This window comes from Anser cygnoides, chromosome 1 (assembly GCF_040182565.1).
Source record: "Anser cygnoides isolate HZ-2024a breed goose chromosome 1, Taihu_goose_T2T_genome, whole genome shotgun sequence".
Lineage (NCBI taxonomy): Eukaryota > Metazoa > Chordata > Aves > Anseriformes > Anatidae > Anser > Anser cygnoides.
The window spans coordinates 27,194,208-27,211,667 of NC_089873.1; the positions used below are offsets into that span (position 1 = coordinate 27,194,208).

Genomic DNA, 17,460 nt, shown 5'->3' on the forward strand with positions numbered 1-17,460 from the left:
ATTTGTCAAACATAATGAAATAACTGTCCCCAGATTACGAGAAATGCTCACCAGAAACCGCTGGCACTCCAGAATCGCTTCCAGCCTGTGCTCAGAGAGTATCACAGTGCAGTCTGCGAATGCGTGCTTCAGAGTTTTTCTAATCACTTGGGAAGTTCTGAAAGGCAAATAATCATTGGGGTTCAGACTGCAGCATACATGCCCGCACCATCTGTAACTTTATTCACAGTATTTAATCATCTAGCTGCATGGTGTAAAGCTGACGTGCGTGTACACCAGCACGTAAGTACAGTTCTGCAGTGTCTCGGCACGCTGCACTTGTGCTGTGAAAGCACCCATCAGCTATAACATGAAGGCTGTAACTAAACTTCTCTGATCCTCCATGCAGAACTACTGAAATGTATCTCTAAATATGCTACACAACACGCACATTCTTCCAGCCTAATTTACATTCTTGCTGTCTGAGCTGGAGATAAGTCAGCTCTGAGTGTTGAATTCACTCACTGTGAAATCCCAGTCTGACATAAGCTCAGGGGGACGGAGTCTCTTTCCCTCTGTTAATGTTTACAGTGCCCAACATCCTGCAGTTTCAGCGCTTACCTTGCATTGCGATGGTAATAGAACAGCAATGCTACAGCACTGAGCAGAGGTGGAGGAACACCCAAAATTTTCAAACCCTGTTTTTGAGTCTGTCTGGCTTTATGGCCTCGCAGGGCTCCCCTGAGGCCACTTTGGGTCCCACCAGCTTGCATTAGGCAGCAGGATGTTGGGCTCTCTGGTAGAGCTCTGTTTGTTCCAGGCTAGCTTGCAGCACGAAGCATACACCCCCGCAGGCATGCAAGGGTGCAGCGGCACTGAGCATGGCCAGTGACCTGTTTGGCCTTTCCCTATGGACAATTCAGCATGACGCAGATGGGTACGGTGTATGTGGCTGCACATCCCACCCCCACCCCACATCCTCCGGTCAAAGCAGGACAGCCTGCACGGCCAGACTGCTGCCAGCAGACTAGGAATGAATTGCTGCCCTGACAGAAACAGCCTCGGACTGTGTTCTTCCCCATAGGCACCCTCCGAGGTCGCACACTTTATGCCTCCCTTTTCACCAAGGTCTGTTCCTGAAGCTGAAATTAGATTTAGTACCAGACCAGAGAAGTTACAAAAGGTCTCTTTAGGGGGTGCTGCCTGACTGGTTTTCTTATTTCGTAAGAGAAGAAATGATACATACACAGGATCTAGGTGAGCACTCGGTTCGTCAAGCAGCAAGATTTTAGCTTTACTGAGGACTGACCGGGCAAGGCACATTAACTGTTTGTGCCCGTGGCTGAGGACACAGCCGCCATCCACAAGAACGAAATCCAACTGGCCTGGAAATTGCTCAATTACAGACTTCAGCCCAACCTGCCGGAGAGAAAAAGGAAAAGTCGGTGAGGTACAGTTACTGCTCATTGTGGGTATGACGACCAGTGCCTTTAACTTCCTTGCCTTTCACTTCTGACAGTAAACAGAAAATATAAATTGATGAAGACAAGTATCTGTCCTATGAAGACTACAAGCTGGATGGTGTGAAAAGCATTGAAATATTTGAGCCATACAACGTGCTAGGATTTATGTTGGGAAGCTGAGAGTTAATGCTCTGTTTGTTTGTCACATACAATGGCTTCTGGCATTTTGACCAAAACCCTCTGAGTTAGAAGGCTAGGGAAAGCAATGTATTTTAAACTTTTTATCCAGAAGTGACGTGCGTCATTGGTAATGTTAAGGAGATTTTTGAAAGGAAACCAGGCCTCTTTGGTTACTAGGAGGGTAAAAAGAAACAAGCAAAATTCACATGCTACATTACATCAACAGAGAAAATAACCCAGGTCACCATGGCGGTTGTCTCTATGGCTCTGAGAGCGTTTCCATCTGCTCCTTTTGATCTCTCAAAGGTCCTGTGCATTTTGCTCAGCCTGAAGGCATCACGGGCTTTCCTCTGGCACCGATGGCAAAATGTTGAGAGGGGTGCTTGGGATGGGAAGCTGCTTCACTTGTACCAGAAACTGAAACCCAGCACAGGAGGTGTTTTCTGGTTGTTTCTGCCAGAGCTCACATCAGGAAGTGCATTGTGTTCACCCCAAAGCTTTGCATCTTCCATGTGTCCAAACTGGCCACGCTCTTTGGCATTTACAGAGAAATGGTTGTAAAATATGAGAACTAGAAAACATATGTGAGTTGCATTGCTCCAGAATACATTATAAAAGTGCAATGCAACCCTAGTGGATTATGAAGAGCCCCGCCTTGAATTTTTGAAATATTACTGATCTGCAATTCATTTTCATTCCAAGGCAAAAAAAAAAAAAAAAAAAAAAAAAGGAATTATTCCTTTGTGTTTCCTTTTTATGTGAAAACCACGTGAAACTGTGGTGCGTGGGTACGTGTTTTGTATTTTGACAGAGTTCATGCGTTTATTTATAAGCAAATCAAGGCTGCTGCATTGTTCTTCACTCCTCTTTCTAACATATATGCTGCCCTTTAATGAAATTCTGCAACAGGTTTTCAGCTGGAAAAGTTGCTTTCTTCTTAAAACTGCATGAGGATCCTCTCGGGTCCAGCCCGCTGCCTGCAAGAGCACAATTTAGCCCCCAAAGTCTGACAGATTCAGGTGTTGAAATATTGGGGCAATGAAAAATGAAACATCTGACATTTGTCCAGACTACACCTTGCTCTCTGCAGCTGATTGCAGGGAACGTCAAAAGCTGCTGCTGATCTCAGCAGCACTGTCTAAATCCTCAGCAGCCACTGTGGATCCGGGATAAGCTGGAAGTCAGCTTTCTTTCTGTGCCGCGCTCCCAAAGTTACACTGACTCATTGCCTCTAGCGAGCCAAATTTCAAGAGCATGAACTTTGTAAACAATCAAATCACTCCTACTAAAAAGTATTACAGCTCTTTTTCTCTTCTATTTGCTTTGCACTCTCTTGCCTATTAACTGAAAAACTCCGTATCACGTACAGATTTGCCAAACTCCCTAGTGATAAACACTTGAAAACAATTTTTTTCACACAGTTACAAATACAGTTTAGCTCTTTGAAAACACACACACACTGAAAACCACCCTCAAAAGCAGCAGAACTCGTCTTTTTCGAGAGAGGGAATGTTAATCAACATTCAACTTTTCCCCCCAGTCTCAGGAATCAGAGAGTCACAGTGCTGAGTGCTCCCTTGTCTCTGCTAGGACTGGCTGAAAAGCTCCTGTCATTTCATTTAACCAAAAATGTAGGGATGTTTTTATTTAACAGTAAATTATGCATAGAGAGTGTCCACTTTCCCCTTTTCCAAAGACAGGAAAGAAATGGTACAAAGCTCAGACTGAGAGCAGAGACAGAGCTAACCTCCTGGATGGGAAACGAGAAAGCTTTCAGATTAACTCCCACACTTGTAAGCATTTTATGATACTTGAGACTTGCTATGAACAAGGAAAATGGCACCAATTCATTGCTGAGTCTGTATTAATTAGGTCATCTGTAACTTGGAAGGAGACACCTGCTTTCTAGGCTGCAGCACTTCCCCTCCCTTAACTCTCAGCAGCGTTTTCTTTGGGCACGGTATACACCCATGCGATTTATTAAACACTATCAGAGCCAATAGGTGGCATCTTACAACCATAATGCGTGGTGTTTTATCTCTAGATGGAAACAGAACTGTAAAAATCTGGTTCCTAATCCTGAGCAATTTGAAAACAAAAATGTTGCTAAAACCTCAACATAAAATTAAATTAGAAGAAAGAAAATCTTCAGGTTCAGAAAATCCAATAGTCCCTGATTCTTATTCTCCGTGAAGGAGGCAGCTGCCTGTGACACAAATTGTGCATAAGCCTGAATGCAATGTCAGAGAGAGCTCCTTCTCAGCCAGCTCAAAGTTGGCCCAAGAATTGCAATAACTGGAAAATCTTCTGATGAAAGGTTTTTCTAAGCTGAGTATAAATATTTCCTATTGCAATAATACCGGTCTTACATCTAGGACAGGCCACAGAAATTCCCCGCTTTTTTCTGGCCTCCAAAATATTTGCTAGTCATCGGTACACGTTTCAGTTGAAAAATACTTTATAGAAATGTCATATGTTTGGCAAAACATTAAAATAACAAAAAAATACAGGATTTTTCACTGTCTCATCTTTCTCCGTGCTTTTTCTCTCAGGGTCAGCCAGCGGAGTCGTACATAAAACCTCACCTATGCTAAATCACTGCACGAATAACTCAGACTGTGCTGTGCGGAAGTTTATTTTATTTTTTTGTAACTCTGACAAAGGCAACTTTTTTTATTAGGCAATAAGGAAACACGGTTTATAGCCTAGCATTATCTTTTCTCAGCGCTTTGTTGAGATATGCCAATCATTTGACCTACGCTGTACTCCGCTGTACGCACTTCACCAGAGGGACACAAACAACACTGAATGGTTTTACCTCCTCTGCAACTTTCCATATTTCTTCATCATTCCATTGCCCATAAGGATCCAAATTCTTCCGAAAAGTTCCGGAAAATATAAACACTTTCTGTGAGAAAAAAGACATGCAGATAGATAGATAGACATGAAACATCCTGTAAGACATTTTAAATTGTAAAGCATGCAGAGAAAAAAAGTCACCTTCTCCAGTTACCAGCTGAAGTTTATTGCAGATTTTTAAAAATTATGGAAAACATTGTTTAGAAAAAAAAAAAAAAGTGGTTTCAAAAAAACTTATGTTTAGTTTTTGGCAATTTTCTTTGTTAGAACTTACCCAAACTTGACCGAAAAATGTTAAAAATACCATTTCAGCAGTTTTCAGAATAAAAGTTTTTCTGTATTTTAAGTTCAGAATATGTCTTTCTAAAATCATTTTGATTCTTTATTATTTGAAACATAGTCAGAAAAGATCACTAACCCAAAGTGTGCGTTTCCACAATTTCACTTTGAGACAAAAAACCTCATGGATATTTGGCTATATTCAAGGACACTGTCTTAAGTCGTTCCTCATCAGTGAATTTGTCTTTTCCCAGCCACCTGTAGTCCAACACATTTTAGCATCTTCCTGTTACCTGACACTTCACCATGTCCCAGTCCTATCTGCAAAGATGTTTTCAGTCTCTCTCCCGGTGTCACGTCCCTGGGATGTGACACAGCACAACTGACTTTTGAGCGCAGCACCAGCTGGCTGCTCGCACAAGAGGCAGCACTGATGGATGCTACATCCACTGTGATCTTCCTTCTCTGTCCTCTGCCTTCCTGATGCCACGGAGGATGATGAGGATGCACATTTCTCAGCACTGAGAGTACATCCTTCTTGCTCTAAAGTTTACTACTGAATTCTGCTTTTTTTCATCAGTTTAGACAAAGAGATTTAAACAAACATCCCTTAGATACATGTTTTGTGGCTTGAAAAGCAATGACTCAGACGAAATTAAATATTTGTTTAATCTCTTTTTACATGGGGTGGGTGTGTCAGATCAGTGGAAATGAGGTTCTTCAAGTGACACTGAGGTTGCACAACATTTCTTATGGGATAACACTAAGTTGCTGCTTTCTATGCTGCTCGGTACACCTGCTGCTTACAGCAGGGAGAACTCGCTCTCAAAGAATGTAAAGTACCGTGTTGGGAAATACTACCATTTGCATGCTCTTTCCTTGTGCATACGGAACAAATATCAAGAGGAAGGATTTGAGACAATTATTTTCCTCTCCTTTTGTCTTCTTAAAATAAAATATTTATTTAGAGATGATATGTTGAAATGCAAGTAATTCACAGCCAGATAATTTCTGGCTGAAATTAAAACAAGTCTTGGTAGTCCAATGCTACTGAAAGCAGCGAAGGACGAGCTGCTCTAGCAGAAAAGGGCTGAGCAATATAGTTAGGAGATACTTTCCCAGAGTGTGGCCTGTCAACTACAATTTCCGTCTGACCTAACCTGGGAACTTGGCATTCTTTCATCAGATTTCAAAGTGATTTATACACACGTTTACAGTAATCATTTCATTATGATTAATTAGGAGTTTAAAAGTAACAGCTTAAAATAAATCATTCTAATTAATTTACTTAATTAAGAGATGCAGACCATTGCCAATAACTTGTGTGGTGTAAGAGGGAAGAAAGTACCTCAATCAAGAGAGCAGAGGAGAAAACCAAGCCCAGGATGCTGCCCTGCAGTCACCGGAGGTGCTTACCTGAGACCCCTTCACTGCTCCACGAGCAAGAACCCAACTGAGCCTCAGGGGAGGCAGCAGAGTGCACAGCTAACAGGCATCGAGGTACCTTCGGCAGATACCAGGGAAAGAGCAGTGCCTTTCCTTTATGATCATCATTACCCTAACACTGAATGCTCAGTGCGTGCAGCACCGTCCTTCCCCCTGCCCCGTGCTGGTGAGTCGGTGTGCGTGGGGCTACGTGTGTGCAGGGCCTTCCAAGCAGCACTTTCTGTCAGTGCGGTGGAAATAAGAGCGCCATGGAAGCAGGGTCAAACATGGTTTTGTTCGCATGTTGAGCACCATCCACTTAACTAAGGGAATAGGTATTTTCAGTTCTCACTGGTGAAGAATAGTTAACTGAACAAACCAGTTTTAAAGAAGATAGGTCTGAATAACATTCCTGCTGAAGTGCAGCAAGGAGAGAAATAAAGGGAACTACTTTCTTCAGAAACTGCTGTTATTCCTAATAAGTATGCTTTCAAGAAGTAGGGCATGAAAAGCAAGCTATTCCCCAAAATACATTTTTTTTTTTTTACAAGGTAAATATTTAATTGTCCCAAATTCTGGTATTTTCTCTATTCATTTCAACACCTCCTTCCTCCCAGCTCATTAGAAACCACATAGGCTTCACTTGAGTAAATATGGTGTTAGTCACATGGGCCATTTACAATCCATTTAAAAAGAAGCAGAAAAAAAAAAAAAAGTTATTGAATGCTACAAGATTAAAATGAAAAAAAAATAATAATAAGAAGAAGAACGAGGAGGAAAGTGACTCCATGGGTTTATGCGTCATTTATAAATATGGAAGAAGTTGGAATAAGGAAAGTGGTGGAAGGGGAGCTGGATGGCTGGCAAGACTGGCAGTTAGGTCTGGAACCATTTCCTTCTCGGTCACTTGTTCGTATTCACCCAGGATGATAATGGGTGTGATCACACAAGAAACAGTTTCTCAGAGCTGACACCCATCCACAAGCAAAAAGGCTTAGGAATATAAATACAGTCATGTTTATGTTCTGCCCACCCCAAATATTGTAAATCAACCCCTCTAAAGGGCACTAATCCCCCTCAGTGGCTAGAGCCTCTGCATATTGGTTATGGTGTTGGGTACACACAGTTTGTGCAGATAAGCTCCCTAAGTGATTTAAGTGTTGTGTAGAGAACCAAGACCCTGACATACCTATGGAAATGCATACAGAAGAGTCGAGGATCAGTTTACAAGAGGCTGATAAGGAGTGAAAATATCCTGGCTGTGAGCAGCTGCTGTCACAAAGGCCCACGCAAGCCCTGAGCCAGACCCATGGGCCAGCACCCCTCGCTCTGCGCTTCTTGTGAACCCTTCCTTGTTCCCCTGTGCCCAGGGCTGGAGAGCATGTGCAGCCTTAGCAGGACCGTGACACCAGCTGCCCACACAGAAAGTTAAAGTAACGGCCATATCACCTCCATGTTGCCTCCTCCAATTAGTAAATATCATGGCAACAATATTAACACGAAAGAAAAATGAATTTTTTATCTGAATGTCTTAGTATTAGGTACGGAGATTTTGTTTTTGTAAATGTCCTTTAGTGACTGCATTGACATTAAAATATTTACAGTCAACCATAAGAGCATGTGAGCAATGAAGATCTATGGCAAATTTTATGGAACCAGTTCTGTAAGGTTCAAAGCTCTCCTGAAGGTACTAAAACCCTTGCCTCCCACAGGTGCTGTGCTCCTGGACCCACATGCAGAGGATAACTGGTACAATGTCCTGAATGAGCACATGGGGTTCTTACTGATCTCCACTCTTACTGATTTTCTGTGCATGGGCCTGGGGCAGCAGATGCTCCCAGGTGTGGTGATGCTGACATGCCTTGATGCCCTGCAGGAATCCAGACTCTGCAAGACCCTCACATTAGCACCGCCAGGGCGCTGGGCTTCCTGGCACAGGAGTGACTGGGGATGGTACAAAACAGCCACTCCTGCATCTTCAAAGATGATGGTGGAGATGGACAGACAGGCAGATATAACAAACTAAGTGAGGTGGCTACTGAAAAACTGGAAGTAAATAGGTGAAAGTTGTAAAATGTCACTTCTTAGGTGAAAAGAAGGAACAAAAGGGGGTTGGCTGGCAATCCACTAACAAGAGTAATCTTGTTCTCCATACTAAGCTTGATTTTAACTCTATATGGAATATTTACAGGTAGAAAATGCTGTGAAATCTGTCAGGATGATTAAATGTCTAAATATGAACAGAATAACACTCAAGGCTCAAGGAAATATCCACTCTGACACCTTATGGATCTCAGGTTTCTCCTCTTTTGTTTTAATGGGAAATTGGCTCTAGATCTCTTGTTCTCCCTTCAAAGCCGAATTTCTGAAGGCTTTTTCATCAACCTAGCTCCATCAAATACTTCAGGACATAATCTGCTTGAGGACCAGTATGCAAAAGCGCTTCAGTGTGATGAAATCGGATGCAGCTGGCTTTCCTCACCAAACACGCTGGAAATGTGGTGGGGAAAGTCTTGTGGAAGAAGCATCAGAAAGGACTGCTCGTAAAAAGGGATGATGGGCTGTGATTGTGCTTCCAGCAGCCTGTTATCGCTGAGTTACTGTTTTACATGAGAATTACAAACATCCTGTAGGAGCAGAGCTGTGGTCGAGGCTGTGCTTAACCAGCGCCAGCCTTTGATGAGGTGCAGGAAGGAACTTCCTTGTGGGTGCTCCAGGAAACTTGTTTTATGTGATTTACCAGTTCGTGCACTGACAGCTGCATTTGATATACTGAAAGGAGCAGATGGATCTTTGCCTTTGCTCTGGCTCAGTGTGAGCCCTGACTGCCTCTCAGGCTCTTTCAGCACCTCCTGCCTGGAGCAGAGTGCAGTATGTGCCGCTGTTAGGACACTGTAGGTGCTATGCAGACATCTATTGATGACATTCCTATGGAGGAAAAGGTTTTTTTTCCTTCAAATTACAAAATTTAGGTGGAGAAGAACAACGCTGGAAAATTTTCATGAGGAAGCATGCCTCAGGTCAAACTAGCTCCGTTCTCTTGTTGTTAGTGCAGCCTCTCTCCTGAGGCTGTGAACATCCATGTGTTGTTATAGGCCAGCCTCCCAGGAAACGAAAGGTGACTTTCTCTTTTTTTTTTTTCTTTTTCCATTCTGAAGCTGCAGGTGAATGGCAGAGAACAAAAGGCACTCTTTGTTCTGCTGGGAAAGGCGGAAGGCATAAGTAATTTCTCTTCCTTGCTGGGAAAATACTGGTGAAAACACTATTTCATTCTGTATGTGGGAGCTTTTGAGGTACAATGTGAGGTTCCTCAGAAAGAGTTTTGGACAGAAGCTGCAAAACGAAGCACGGAAACAGACTGGCAACTCGTGATTTCCAGAGAACACAGGGCTGAGATTTTTTGGCATTGATCCACGTATCATGGACTTCCAAACCGAATTAAATGTGTAACTTTAACAACAAAAAATGTGTCTCACTAGCAGAAGAGCAAGTTACATTGCTCACTTAATTAACATTTCTCACATTTGGCTGATGGCTACAGAGTGATGTTTTCAATACCATCAGTGATTCTGTAGAGAGTTCTCAGCTATGGGAATTATTAAACATAGTTTTCACTGTGACAGCAAGGCTACTAGTTACAAAGCATTCAGTTTTCTCTTCAGCTCATGCATTCCCAAGGCGAGCTGGAGATGGAAAACAGAAACCCGGCTGGGCACCCACATCCCAAAGGGAAGAAAAAGGTGAAAGCAAAATGATGATTATGGGAGAGACAGGGAAGCCCCTTCTCACACAGAAAGTTACACTATGTCACAAAAATTTCCCAATGGAGACAACTTACTCTCACAAAAGCACCCTTCAACAAGTCATATAACATACCTGTTCTACAAACTAAACCATCAAGGCAATCTTTGCCAATCTAGACACAGGTGTATTTACAATCTGCAGCACAGCTACCTTGACCTGAAAGGGTGACTTGTTTTTTTGCTTGCACCCAAAAGTCATGCTGACAGCACTGAACCAGCAGTAATAAAAAAATAAAAGTTTACAGGACTAGACAGAAATGAAAGAGTCGCAGAGCAGAGAAGAAAGGGTGACAGATCAGCTGCCACGGGGCAGCCAGCCAAGCAAGGCCTGGCCAGCTAGGCTCGGCCTGGTGGGCAGAGCTGGGCTGGGAGGAGAACCTGAGCAGTGACTGCCTGGTGTAGCTGGCAGTGAAGGAAGGGATTGCTCTGGCAAGGCCAAAGTGCTTAAAAATTACTGCCTTTGGGGGAATTGCTTCACCCTCAGCAACTTTGTGAATGACACAAAGATGAATGATGCTGGTGATGTGCTGGAGGGAAGGGATGCCACGCAGAGGGACCTTGACAGGCTTGAGAGGTGGACCTGTGCAAACAACATGAGGTTCAACAAGGCCAAGGGCAAGGTCCTGCATCTGGGTTGGGGCAATCCCGAGCACAGATACAGGCTGGGCAATGAGTGGATTGAGAGCAGCCCTGCAGAAAAGCACTTGGGGGTACTGGTGAATGAAAAACCGTGAGCCAACAATGTGCACTTGCAGTGCAGAAAGCCAACCGTATCCTGCACTGCATCAAAAGCAGCGTGGCCAGCAAGGTGAGGAAGGTGATTCTCCCCCTCTGCTCTGCTCTTGTGAGACCACACCTGGAGCACTGTGTGCAGCTCTGGGTACCCCAGCACAAGAAGGACATGGAACAAGTACAGAGATGGTCAGAGACAGGAGCACCTCTGCTATGAAGACAGGCTGAGGGAGTTGGGATTGTTTAGCCTGAAGAAGAGAAAGCTCTGGGGAGACCTTACAGTGGCCTTCCGATGCCTAAAGGGAGCCTGCAGGAAAGCTGGGGAGGGACTCTGTGTCAGGGAGTGTAGTGATAGGAGAAGTGATAATGTTACGAAGAAATTCTTCAATCAGAGGGTGGTGAGGCCCAGAGAAGCTGTGGATGCCCCATCCCTGGAAGTGTTCAAGGCCAGGCTGGATAGGGCCTTGAGCAACCTGGTCTGGTGGGAGGTGTCCCTGCCCATGGCAGGGGGATTTGAACTACATGGTCTTTAAGGTCCCTTCCAACCCTAACCATTATGTAGTTCTATGAATTTCGGGGCATGACTCTGGAACTCCACAGGGAAGAAATTATTTTACTTCCCACATGCCAGAAGTCCTGCAGGCATAAATAGCATTACATGTCCCCTTTTACGTGCACCATGACAGGGTAATAAGAGATGACAGCTAAAAAAGTGAGGATTCCAACTTGAGGATCAGTTAATGACTAGTTCTGCTACTAGCCTATCAAAGAAAATAACTAATGTATAGTATTCACACACTAAACATAAAACATGATGGTTATAAAACAGGAGGTAAGAGCACCACTGACTGTATTTTTTTCTTTAGGTGGCACTATCTTATTTTGAATCAACGTGAACCATTTCAGAGGCAAAGAGATAAGCAGGCTCTGAACACTTTTGTTTGAGTGTAACTTCTCATTTTCAGACGAGTTCTTGTAAGAGTAACAGAAATTCTCAAAATGTAGCATTTTCTGCAAATTATCACTTCCATCCCTCCAAATTCCCTTTTCACAAAATCTTTGCCTTTTTTTTTTCTACTTCTTATCAGAAAACAACTACCTTTCAGCCTAAAGGTAACTTCATGTATATGGATATACAATCAATGAAAATAAAGGCACACAATTGCCCTTTTGCTGCCTATAAAATATTTTCATTACCTGAGGGATCACTCCAAAGGCCTTCCTCCATTGCTGCAAGCTGACTGTGTTCCAGGAGATGCCATCAATCTGGATATCCCCTTCTGTATTCAGCAGTCTTAAAAATGCAAAAAGTAAAGTGCTTTTTCCTGAACCAGTTCTTCCTAAAAGGCCCACCTGCAATGCAAATTCATAAAAGCAAACACTTAATCCTGCTCATATATTAACCACAGCCCAAGGCAGCGACACTTAGAAATCTTAGCAGTGGAGAGCAACCCAAAAAGATCTCAGTGGGATGGTGTATGTCATTCATTTGGGAATGATAAAAGCCTACACCAAGGGCTGAATGAAACACTGCACCAGGCTCTGTTTTGCTGGTGTAAACCTTCAGAATTAACTAGGGAAGAAAATTCATTAGTCTATGCTTAGCCAAAGGACAGAAATTTGTTTATATATTATTTTTTATTCTGTAACCACCAGCCAAAGCTGCGATACTGACTTTTTCAATAGCTGGATTTTATATAGCTAATCTGAATGGTGGGCCCCAAGTATGGGCTGTGTTTGTATGATGACAATATAAATGTGAAGGTGAGGTGAGGACTCTTCCTGCTGCCTGGCATCCTTTGCATCGCAGTGCCTCAGACCAAACAAGACAAGCAAAGGTCTATGTTGTGTGTCACCAGCAACCTCAGCAGATGAGAGCTCTCCCCTTTCATGTTTGTTTTTCCCTTGCTTCCCTATAGGACAGAGACAAATCCTCTTCAGTTTAAGGAGCATGCTCCAATTCTGGACGCATTACCTGTGAGTGCAGGGTTCATCAGTGGAATTGGATAAAATGTCTAAATCATAGTCATCGTAAAAGGATCTTTGTTTTAATTGCTCTGCCCCTCCTCTGTACAGTACAAAAGTATCTTTCATTCCCATTGCTCCTCTGCTTCAATGGATTTTCCAGGAAGTAAATCAACCACACTGCAGCAGCACCCACACCTCCAAACTCCAGGAATCACAGGTTGCCTTTTCTCCGAAGGCAGAGTGGTTTCAGGATGGTGCTACTAGAAGTCAGACCCCCAGTATCAACGTTTTGATGCCCTCAAACTTAGCAGATGAAATATTCAGTTCATGTAAACTAATACAGATCTATGAAATCTGGCAGAGTCTGGTGCTATTCAAACTAGGAGCTTAGAGCTGCCTCATGGCAAGGCCAGGGCATTGTCGCTGAACCTGTTTTCTCATCTAGGTGACAGAGTTAAAATTGGCTCTTCATCCATACAGCTGAAGCGCAGGAGATCTTGCAAGTCTTTCTTTCCACCCTGCTGGGGATGATACTTCAGTGTGAACCTCAAGCAGAGTGTTCAACACCTGCCTAAATGCTGCCCTGAAAAGAGAGCTCTTTCTTGAATGTAACCCCACAAGATCAGTTAAGACTGCACAAAATCTGCACAAAGGTTAGCTAGGGGGTTGTAAACCTTTTAAAGAATAGAACTGTTTATTGTTTGCTATATAATAATTTGGCATAGCCTACAGCACCCGTGGAACACCCCTCTGACCGCCGAGCCGCTGGTGCGTTGATACCCTTGGCACACCGGCCAGTATTCTTTCGTGCCCTGTTCCACCTGGGTCAGTCTGCCCCCAGCATCTGTGCTCACTTGCACACTTCCCTGTCCACAGGAGGAGAAGGAGACAAGCTTCAGGCACTGCAAGAGGACTTGGAGAACTGCTGCATATATATTTTACATTTTTATTCTGCTCAAACACCCTCACCATGCTTCACTGAGGTGTAAATAGCTTAAAGACTTCTAGGATAATTAAGCCATTAATGATTTTCCTTACGATTTTTGTCCATAGCTAATAATCCTACAGATGAGCTCTTTTTCAGACATTTCTGTCATTCAGGTGATTTTGATGATTACTTTGTTCTGTTCTTCAATAATTTCATGTTTCCATTTACAAAAACTTACTGAGTCAATAAATAGGTTTATAATGACACCTCAATAGTTAATAGAAGTCAGATCAAAGACAACAAAGCAGTGCCTCACCGTCTGCCCTGAACTTATTGAAAAGGAAATGTTTTCCAAGACGGCAGCTCCTCCTTCAACGTATCTGGCCGTCAGGTCCGTCACAGTCATTTGGCCCCCGGATGGCCAGTTCTTCCCATCCTTTGCATGCCTGTTTTCAATTATAAGGGCATCTGAAAACTGATTATTCTTCTGTGGCTTAATGTTTTTCATCTCTTCTGTTGGCATGTCAATAAATTTAAATATTCGGCTGACAGACCGCATCTAGGAATCAAAACAAACAGTATTCTAATTATATTTAGTTATCAAACAAAACAAAATTAAATTATTCCTAATTCCTAGCCAGAACAGTGAGTCTCTTTTCTATGTAAGTTATACTGTGATATAATTTTAAAAGGTAGGCTACTTCTCTTATAGAGCTCTAGATTCTGTTTCTCTTGTACTCACAACACTGGCCAAGCATGTGATTCCACTTGCTTTATTCTAAAATGGACACAATAGTTGTTGTTGTTGTTGTTTTCCTTTATAATGTATTGTGAAAACTGCAGATGAACTGTATACACGAAAGCGAACTATTAACGTGAAAGAAATCCTGGAGTCTTCAACTCCTTCATCCTGTAGGGCGTTGCCCTGTCTGAAAACTGAATTTCTTTGAATAATGATTAATCTTCAAAGATCAGCAGAATGCATGGAATTTGAAAGCTGCAAAGCTTTATGATCAAGTAAAGAGTATGGTCATCAGACATCATTTTAATATTTCTGAGAGATTATCTACAGATTTTTAGAAAAAAAATGCAAGGAAGTTCCATCATAATTATTTTTACATATGTAATTGTGCATATTATGTGAAGTTATCAAGTTCTGTAGTTCATGGACTTCAGACACAAGTTGCTATCTGCTCATAGCTGTCTTGGTGAATTTTCAAAGAAGCACGGGACTAGAAGGGATCCTCCTTATCTCATACACAATCTTTTATAAATGCGTCAAGTATCAGTTAATAGACAGTTAATTCATCTCCTTCATGAGAACTTCACTGCTTAGGCCATCATAAAAGATACTTTTAATTCTATGGGCAGGTTTGTTCTTGGGCATTTTTAAATTTTAAATTCTAAACAGTTCTTTTTTTCCTAGCTGCATTCCCCACCTATTTGTGGAGGGCCATCTCAGATCGAGTCACCCTTTATTCTCCAGGACTAAAGAAAATCCAGGTTTAAGCCTCTTTCTTAACATACGTTCTCTTTCTCCAGACATCCCACTTGAAATTAATCTTTCCTGTCTGATCGGAACATATACAGCATTCTGAATGATGTTTACAGGGACGTGGTACAGATGCATTGATACTTTCCTACCTATATTAACCATATCTCAACACATATTCTTTACTTCACAATCACATCTTACAGTCATCCTTTGATCAAGCAGTGGTCGGCCAAGCTTTCCTCCACCTCAGGCATTTCTAACTGAAGAGATCCTTACTTACAAGAGAGGTTATTCTTAGCAGTCTCTAAGTTAAGCCTTTGCACTTTGTTTACTGAAATCTGTTTCATATTTGTCATCTGAGGTCACCTAATACCTTTTAACTCTCAGTGTTCTTTGTGCTGACACTGCCCTTCAGCTTTGTGCCTTTGGCAGATTTCTTCAACACAATTTTTTTTTCCTTTGTTGAGAGCATTAGAAAAAAAAGATTAAAACTAGCTCAGTCACAAACCTAATCTTTGTTGAGTAGCCTGTCTACAGCTTAATACTTACTGCTTAATGCCGTTTCCTTTCTATCCAATTCATTAACTAGTTTACAGTTTTGTAATAATCCTGATCTCCCTTCATTTACATAATTTCTGAAACAGAGCTAGAGCCAATGCTTTCCAGAAGACAGATCAGATCAGATCTACTGCATTACTTTTGTCTGGAAAATAAATCATCAAACACAGTTATCAGGTTAGTCTGACACAACCTAATTTCAGCAAACTTGAGTTTATTCCCTCTGTAAGCACTACATCTTTGCTTACTTCTTCAAACTAGTTTCTGAAGATCCTGCCATTGGACTAACAAACTGATGGTGGCATCAGTGACTTCTAATCTCTCCTTCTCAACTGAAAGTACCGTTTGTTATTCTGTCATGTGCCACCACTGCCGGGCTGGTGGGGTCATCTGAAGCAGCAGTTACTAGATCTCCAGCTTCTCAGACAGTCCTTTCTGAACTCTGCGGTGAACTCTGAACTGGGTCCAGTGCCACCCAGTCTGGGTGCGTTGATCTGCATTATTCCAGCCCAGTTTTACAGGTTTAACTGAAATGCCCAACTGCAGAGCCCAATCACGTTTAGTTAAAGACTCCACTTTTAGATGGACCAACTCACTGGTGATGTATGTAACTCTCCACTGACTGCACAGGAAATTTAGGGAGACCAGGATTATACCTTAGGTGCTTACTTGCATTATGCAACTACAACTAGGCTGGGTTTTTTTGTTTGTTTGTTTTTGGTGTTGTTGTTTTTTTTGCATGTAATTTCCCGTTCAGAGATTATAAATCCCATTCCTACCTTCCACTCCAATTCCGACTCCCAATATTAAACACTGTCATTACTGAAAACTGAGACCAAATATTTATCTAAAGCTTGGGCCATTTGCAAATCTAACTCTGATTTTGTCAAGTTGTGCTTCTCTTTATGCTTGTTGATCTCCAATGCATAGCTTGTTTTGGTTCTGTGGAGACTGTCGTTACCAATATGCTTCCAGAGAATGTTGCTAATCCCAGTGGTTTTAGAGTCTCCGTAATTTCCTACTGCTATTCCCATGATATACAGGAAACAAATTCCAACCCCTCACTTCAAGAAGACATGAGTTTCTTCTACAACCAGGTTCCTATGCACTTTAGTTCACCTAACTTAATTAACTACAGTCTTTATTTTGCCAAAATTTTACTTTTGAAAGCAAGATTAAGCTATAAGACAGTGTCAATTCTTATTGGTCATTAAGTCTTTAACAAAATAAGTAAGTAAATATATACACACATTGGTACTGCATCCAGGACTATTTGGGCCTTATTATTAGCATTTGTTCTCTAATCTGTACTCCCAGATCTCTCTCTTTAAAGACATTATGGAAATCCCTTTGTACATCTTTGACCTTATTAAAATGTTTTTGTATTCCCTCTGTAAACTCATGCTACTTGATGTATTATCATTCCTTCCTGCTCTTCGATCCAGATTGAAATATTGTTAGGTGGATTTTCAATTTGGAAGCAAATATAAATAATACCAGGAACTATTAGGAAAATTGCTTACATCTCTCATCACCTTGAAACAAAACTGTGACAGAAGTTTTGAAAGGCATGCTAACACCCAAGCCTATTGATCACAATTTCCATCTCAACTAGCGTGCAAGATGGAAAGGCATGGTAATCATCATGTTGACAGTTGAATGTCATCTCATTTTGGTGATACAAACAGAAGGACCTTGGACGAGACTGATGATTGTTTTCCTGTCTGACTGTATTTAGTAAACCCCCACAACGAACACCGTGCATTTATTTTAGTTGATGTTATATAGTAC

General features: G+C 42.1%; 1 protein-coding gene across 1 annotated transcript in view; it reads right to left on the reverse strand.

Moving 5' to 3' along the window:
• Positions 1-17,460, reverse strand: part of CFTR (CF transmembrane conductance regulator) — an 86,272-nt gene that overhangs the window by 2,643 nt on the left and 66,169 nt on the right. Inside the window, exons 22-26 of the mRNA XM_048050990.2 lie at positions 13,933-14,175; positions 11,918-12,073; positions 4,441-4,530; positions 1,226-1,398; positions 52-157 (exon numbers count right to left, since the gene is read on the reverse strand). Of these exons, the coding sequence (XP_047906947.2) occupies positions 52-157; positions 1,226-1,398; positions 4,441-4,530; positions 11,918-12,073; positions 13,933-14,175 (768 nt within the window). The remainder of the gene's footprint in view (positions 1-51; positions 158-1,225; positions 1,399-4,440; positions 4,531-11,917; positions 12,074-13,932; positions 14,176-17,460) is intronic.